We start from the raw sequence: 6334 nt of genomic DNA on the forward strand, positions 1-6334 counted from the left end.
CCGACTCCTCGGAAGTGGCTCGTTGGGAGGCCTTGTTGCCTATCAACATCTCCTTTCGACCCCTCCCTTTCTCAAGACGCATGTCAGATTCGAGAACTGGTCGACGGGATGCAACTGTTGCCCCCCCTCCCCCCCTCCTCCGCTCCCTTCCCGCCTCGCCATTCTCGTTCCTCCGTTCTCTCTCTCTCTCTCGGTCGGCTTCCCTCTCTGCTCTTGTCTCCTTGCCTGCCATTCGCCTGGATGTCCCATTCCATTCATCCGTTCAGCCATCCAGCCGTGCTTGTCTGCCAGCGTGTGTGTTTGCCTCTGCAGCCTTGGTCGGGTCTTTGTCAGCCTCCTGCGTCCAATGCACGTCGCCCGAAGCAGTCGGCGTCTGGAAGGGCCGGTGATCGCCACAGACTTGCAGCGTTCGAGGGATTTCCCGCGACATGGGGGTGGGAGGGGCGGCGGAGCACACAAGGTTGCTGATAGACAAGGCGCCCGCGTGAACAATGCCGGGCTGCCGGCCGGGTAGATTTCCATGCCGGGCGGGCAACCAGAAAACTCGCTCTTGGCCGCAGCATCGTCCCGTTTTTCTAGTCCGTTCCGAGTTGTAGCCGCTCGCAGGCACCCTTCTCTCCCTCTCCGGTTTCACCTCTTGCCAAGCCACCCCGACCGTGGGGAGGAATTGTCCAACGACGGGCTAATGCTCGTGATACAGATGAGCTGTGTGGGGCGAGCTGCTCAATTTGGCGGCTCATCGCTGTCGATGAATGACATGGTTGGGCTGACTGGCTGAACTCCTCCTCATTTCGACGTCACTTCTCTCGCGCGGAAGAAACGAGGCGGAATCCACGCTTCTCCTGCATCCTCCGTCTTCCTCCTCCTCCTTCTCCTCCTCCGTTCAAGACGTCTCAGAGGCAAAGGCCACCTCGGGTGGGATGCGAAAAGAGGCGCAGAACATGCGCTTCTTGGGGGCGACGTCGCGGACGTTGTAAATGGACATTTCGCCCTCGTTCGCGGCGTCTCCGGGCTTGAAGCGGACGCCAATCTCGTGGAAGATGCGGTCGCAAATGTCGAGGAGCGGCACCTCGTCGTCCTGCTTGACGGCGAAGCAGTGGACGTGCACCAGGGGCAGCTGGGCGAGGGTGTGCGGCGCAAAGAGGGCCTCCTGGCCGTGGTAGAGGCCGCGGAAGTGGTGGACGAAGGTCGTGGCCGAGGCCGGCAGGTTCATGACAAAGTGGCTGATGGTCGCGGGCAGGGGGATGCGCGTCGGCGCGGGGATGGGGTCGCCGGGCTCCTGTTGCGGGACGTCTTGGGGTGGAGGACGACCTCGTCGCCGCGCGCCGCGGCCTCGCGGACGAGGCGCGCCGACGCGTGGATGAAGGCGCGGCCGTCCTGGTTGAAGGCGCGGACGTACTGGCCGACCTTGTTGCGGGCGATGGCGGCGTCGAGACACTTGTAGCTCTCGGGGTTCATGTCGTTGGCGAAGACGAAGACGCCCTTGCGGCCCGAGGGGATGGCGAAGGGGCCGATGCCCGCCATGACGTCGGCGACGACCTCGCCCGGCTGGAACAGGCGGATGAGGCGCGAGTGCTCCGTCTCGAGCTTGCTGTTCCAGTAGACCTTGGAGTAGTCAAACTGGAACGTGCAGTCGTTCTCCTTGACCTCGACGTCCATGTCGTTGGGGCCGGCGAGGACCTCGTAGGTAAACGTGCGAAACTCGGACTCGGTGCCGACATTGTCCGTCTTGTTGATGACGGTGCGCAGCTTGGGGTTCTTGTCGAGGATGACTTGCGCAATGATGGACTTGTAGGGGAGGTACCGGTCGCGAAGGTTGAGATGAGCTGGTCCTCTCGTCAGCCATACGTGGTGGATGCGTGTGAGAGTGAGTGTTGAAGCATACCGATGTGGCCAGCCGTGTTGAAACCGACGGGGATCTCTCCGTGAAGGTCTTCCGGCAGGATCGAGCTGATGACATCCACTGCCGAGGGGTGAGTCCGGATTCAATCATGAAGGCACGGGGGATCTACTCACGGTAAGACCAGTAATCGTAGTCGAGCTGAAGCTCATAAGGAATGACGGAAACCTCCTGGGCCTCGACAGCCGCCTGCAGCAGAGGGCCCCATGTCGAAGGCGCTGTGAGGGCCGACGTCAGCGACCATCGCCAGTCTGTGTCTCACTCTCACTACAGGACGGGTCAAACTCACCGTCAGCCTTGACGCCCTCCTTCAGCAGAAGACACTTCTTTCCCGTCTCGACAGGATCAGGCTTGCAGGCGTTCAGCCTCTCCCACTCGAGCAGCTCACGGCCCTTGGTGAGCTGCTTTCGGAGGCGCGCAATGTTGCGGTTGTCCTGCACCGTGGCGGCGGCCAGGCTGAGCGTCTTGGCGAAGAGGGATCTGTCCAGGGTCGTGCAGCGCGAGCGAGGGGCGCGTGGAGCCGGAGCATGGTGCCTTTCGCCTGGGGTTCGTCGTGCTGGTGTTTGCGTTTTAGAGACTTGGTCATGGTCATGCGGTTCTCCGATGGAGCAACAAAAAAATCAAGGGGGGGCAGGGGGGGGGGAGTTCAACGAAAGGCCTGAGGCTGTCACGTACAGACATGGTGGGCGTCCGAGCTTTCGGCTGGGAGGTTTGGGGTCTGTGTGAGTCGATCGATGGAGGGGTTCGCGTACAGGGAAAAAGACGTGGATATTTTTGTCGCGAGAGTGGCGGGGCGATGTGGCTAGTTGTGGCTGTGCATCAGTTCGAGTGGTGACGTCCATGTTGATGAGATGCCCATGTGCGACTGATCAGACAGTCTACCACAAGACCTGTATGAAGCAGCCGAACCTTCGAATGAACAGTATTTTCTCTAGATCACTCACTCTTTTCTCAGAGATATCGTAGGGTCTTATATAGCTCGGAGACTGGCAGCGTCTGGAGACTCCATTTCGATCTACCATTGAGGAAGCGCTTTACTTCAGTACATCACCATCGCATGAAAAGTTCCATCCCATTCTCAAGATGGCGCAGAAAAGAACCCTCGATTCCTTCTTTACGCCCACTGCCAAAAAAGCACGTCCGAGTGACACCGCTCCGGAGGAGCCTGTAAGCCAAACACGCCCTCACCAACACATCTCAACTGACCAAGTCCAGACAACACACTCGACTCATGAGCATTACCCGTTCCCCATACTGGACCTCAGTCCATCGAGCACCCGCGAGATTACCTCCCTGCCCGCTCGCCCCGCCAAACCCATCACCTCTCACCCAGACCTCGACCTCCTCTCCTTTGAACCCTACATCCCGCCCGCCCTCGCCAAGGAGCTCTTCACCCACCTCCGCACCAATCTCCCCTTCTACCGCGTCAAGTACAAAATCACCCGCGGCGGCGGTCCAGACCGACGTGAACACGCCGCGCTACACAACCGTCTTCGGCCTCGACGCCACGGCCCTCTTCAACGCCGCCGGCCGCCCCGTCGACGCCTCGTCCCGCGTCCCCATCGGCCCCGACAGGCGCTACGACCGCATCCCACCGCGCCCGCTGCCCGCGTGCCTCGACGCCCTGCGCCGCTCCGCCGAGGCCGCCACGGGCTGCGCCTTCAACGTCTGCCTCGTAAACTACTACGCCACCGGCGCCGACAGCATCGCCTTCCACAGCGACGACGAGCGCTTCCTCGGCCCCGCCCCCGCCATCGCCTCCTTCTCGCTCGGCGCGCGCCGCGACTTCCTGCTCAAGCACAAGCCGTGCCCGCCGCGCGGCGACGCGCCGTCGCCGCGGCCTGCGCTGGGGACGCTGAGGTTTCCGCTCGGCTCGGGGGACATGCTCCTCATGCGCGGCGCGACGCAGGCGAACTGGCTGCACTCTGTGCCGAAGCGGAGCGGCAGGCATGCCGAGGACGGCGGGCGTATCAACATCACGTTTCGGCGGGCTGTCGTCAAGGGCGGCACGGAGAATTATTACAACTACAATGTAGGCACGGGTCCTGTGTACCGATGGGACGACGTCGCCAGGGAGATGAGGGTATCAAGTTGATTGGAAGCTGTCTGCAGCGAGAGCTACATGATACAAGAGAACAAATGCAAAAAAAAGGGGGAAATAAATGATGCCTCCCCCCCGTCCTCCCCCTTGCGATGTTTCCTAGGGTGGGTGGCTGATGCATGTACACACATGCCGGCCGTGGCTTTTTTGCATCTTATTTTCCCTTCCTGAACTGGGCGTTTGCAAAGTTGCGGAGTGCACGCAGGAACACTTGGTAGCCGACTTCCTGGTTGTCGGGAAGGCAGAAGATCTCCGTCAGGCGAATCGGCCACGGCGGGTATCCGTCGAGCTCGACATGGGGCCCGAAGAGAATGAGGAGATCGGGCTCAGGCATGATTCCCTCGGACAGCTCGGCTCCGATGAGATCCATGCCAATGTCCTTGGGCGACAGCTTGTTCTTCTGCGACATCTCGGCGAGCGTGCGCGTGAGGTCCACCATGGACTCGCGACCGTCCTCAGCCGAGATGAAGGAGATGTTGAGGTGGCGGGGGTCGGCACGGGCGAAATCGCCGAGGGCGGGGGATTCGAGGACCTCGTCGGCATGGGGCATGGAGACAGTGAGGGACGGCTGGTGACGGCCGAAGTAGGAGCGGAACTTTTGGTTGATCGACTGCTGTACATGGGGCAGGTACTTCTTGAAGATGCCTGCTGCGAATCAGTAACAGGTCCCAGTAACAGGTCCCGGCAACACAAAGAGTCGTGGAGCACTCACCAGTCCTCTCGTACACCGTCAGGGTGGGAATCTTGGCGCATGTGCACCAGACGGCAATCTCGGCCGCCTCGTTGACGAGCCTCTCGAGCTCGGCGCTGTGCCTGCCGCCCTGCCCAACCTTCAGGACTACACTCAGGTGCTGCGGTTTCTTCTTCAGTCCCTCGACGTCTCTCTCGATGAAAGCGGGTGTGCGGTGGTGGTAAAAGAGGATCGAGGATATGCGGTAGGCCACAATATGCCATGCCTGTCGTATCCTGATGTAGAGAGAGAAGATGCTGTGCATTATGGTGAAGAGGGCGAGGTGAAGCTTGTTGCGCAGGGCGCGTCGGAGACCGAACCGAGGGTGCGAGGGGACATCATGTTCCGCCCACTCATCGTCGTTGTCGTCTTCTTGGTCTATGGGCTTGTAGTCCTGCTCGTGGTCAGATCGAGTCCTCGTTCCCAAGGCCTGGGAGCACGACGCACATGAATGATCTTTTTCCTTTCCGCCTCATTCAGAATTTTATTCGCTTGCAGTATCTCGGCTTTGTAGAGCTTGCGGTCTCTCACGGGCATTGCCATGGCGGGCTGCTGATGTCGAAGATCGTCGGTACTCAGGTAGGGTCGTGGTCAATGTGTGTGACGTATGTCGGTAGCAAAGAAATATAGACAGATGGACAGTTGAAACCAGCGAGGGTTGTGTAGCAGCGGTCGACGCGCTCACTAAGTAGTTGGCACACAAAATGCCACGTAAGGCGCGGTGTCGAGCAATCCGGAGCTGGCTTGGCAGATGACGACGAGGTGGTGAGAGTAGCAGCGAAATCAGCCATCCACCAGGCCCAAGTGCGAGGTACGAGGCGATTCAGGCGCGACCCACGTGCTTTGCATTGGCGGGCAAGGCTGGACCGGGCGCCTCTTGCCATCGCCCACCGTTCGCCGCCCCAGACGACCCGATCATTACGACGACAGGACGCGACAACGCCCACGCTGCGCCACCAGTCCACTGAAGCTACCTGTGGCTTAGTTGCTTGGTGGGGTGTCAGCCCGCTGGCCGGCATGTTACCCCAGTGGGACGCATCCCTGTAGATCGCCCTCCACCGAAGACTGAGACCGAGACGAGTCGCAGTCCCGAGCACCTCCATTGACGCACCTCAGCTTCCACAATTCCAATCAGGCACCATTTGGGAGGGGTTGTATCGCTGACCATCACCCACACTACCTTTTCTCCCGTCGGCGCTCCTGGCCTTTTGTATCGTTTCTGACGTCGCGTCTCTCGTCATAAATCACGGGTCTCGATCATACACCCTCGACGACACTGGAACAACGCGACGACAACAAGAGAGACTCCGTCGGCCTAACAACGCACTCGACCACGATTCGGATCTGCAGTCCTAACCAAGGCGTTTGATGTAGTCTGACCGAGATCAACACCCTCCCACACCAATTGCGACCGCCGCCATGGAGCGAGCTGGGTCGGGGACCGCCAAGTCTTGTTTCCCAAAGGACCCAGCTTCTCCTTGGAGGACTTCTCCAGTAAGGACTTTATCGTCCGTGACTTTATAGACTCCCTCGCGGAAACGGCGTTGCCAGTCACCGCAGATCGGGTCCTCGCAGCAGGCTTTCACTCGAAACCTCTGATCCG

At 60.2% G+C, this 6334-nt stretch overlaps 4 protein-coding genes across 4 annotated transcripts in view; 2 read left to right on the top strand and 2 right to left on the bottom strand.

The window, feature by feature from the left end:
- Window positions 1-883: 883 nt before the first annotated feature.
- Window positions 884-2581, bottom strand: VDBG_05933 (tRNA (guanine-N(1)-)-methyltransferase; the record flags this gene model as incomplete). The annotated part of the gene is made up of 6 exons (XM_003003445.1): window positions 884-1223; window positions 1292-1826; window positions 1886-1963; window positions 2017-2118; window positions 2190-2456; window positions 2572-2581. The coding sequence occupies 6 exons, from the start codon at window positions 2579-2581 to the stop codon at window positions 884-886; spliced, it is 1332 nt and encodes a 443-aa protein (XP_003003491.1).
- A 550-nt stretch (window positions 2582-3131) lies between these two features.
- On the top strand, window positions 3132-3995 carry VDBG_05934 (DNA repair family protein; the record flags this gene model as incomplete). Its single annotated transcript, XM_003003446.1, has 1 exon — window positions 3132-3995. One exon carries the CDS (start codon window positions 3132-3134, stop codon window positions 3993-3995), a length of 864 nt encoding a protein of 287 aa, XP_003003492.1.
- Window positions 3996-4155: 160 nt separating this feature from the next.
- Window positions 4156-5274, bottom strand: VDBG_05935 (open reading frame; the record flags this gene model as incomplete). The annotated part of the gene is made up of 3 exons (XM_003003447.1): window positions 4156-4646; window positions 4714-5125; window positions 5179-5274. The coding sequence occupies 3 exons, from the start codon at window positions 5272-5274 to the stop codon at window positions 4156-4158; spliced, it is 999 nt and encodes a 332-aa protein (XP_003003493.1).
- Window positions 5275-6150: 876 nt separating this feature from the next.
- Window positions 6151-6334, top strand: part of VDBG_05936 (exocyst complex component protein) — a gene marked incomplete at both ends in the record, with an annotated part of 2715 nt that continues 2531 nt past the window's right edge. Inside the window, one exon of the mRNA XM_003003448.1 lies at window positions 6151-6225. Coding sequence (XP_003003494.1) covers window positions 6151-6225 — 75 coding nt within the window. The remainder of the gene's footprint in view (window positions 6226-6334) is intronic.

Source organism: Verticillium alfalfae, genomic scaffold (genome assembly GCF_000150825.1).
Source record: "Verticillium alfalfae VaMs.102 supercont1.7 genomic scaffold, whole genome shotgun sequence".
NCBI classification, from domain to species: Eukaryota; Fungi; Ascomycota; class Sordariomycetes; order Glomerellales; family Plectosphaerellaceae; genus Verticillium; species Verticillium alfalfae.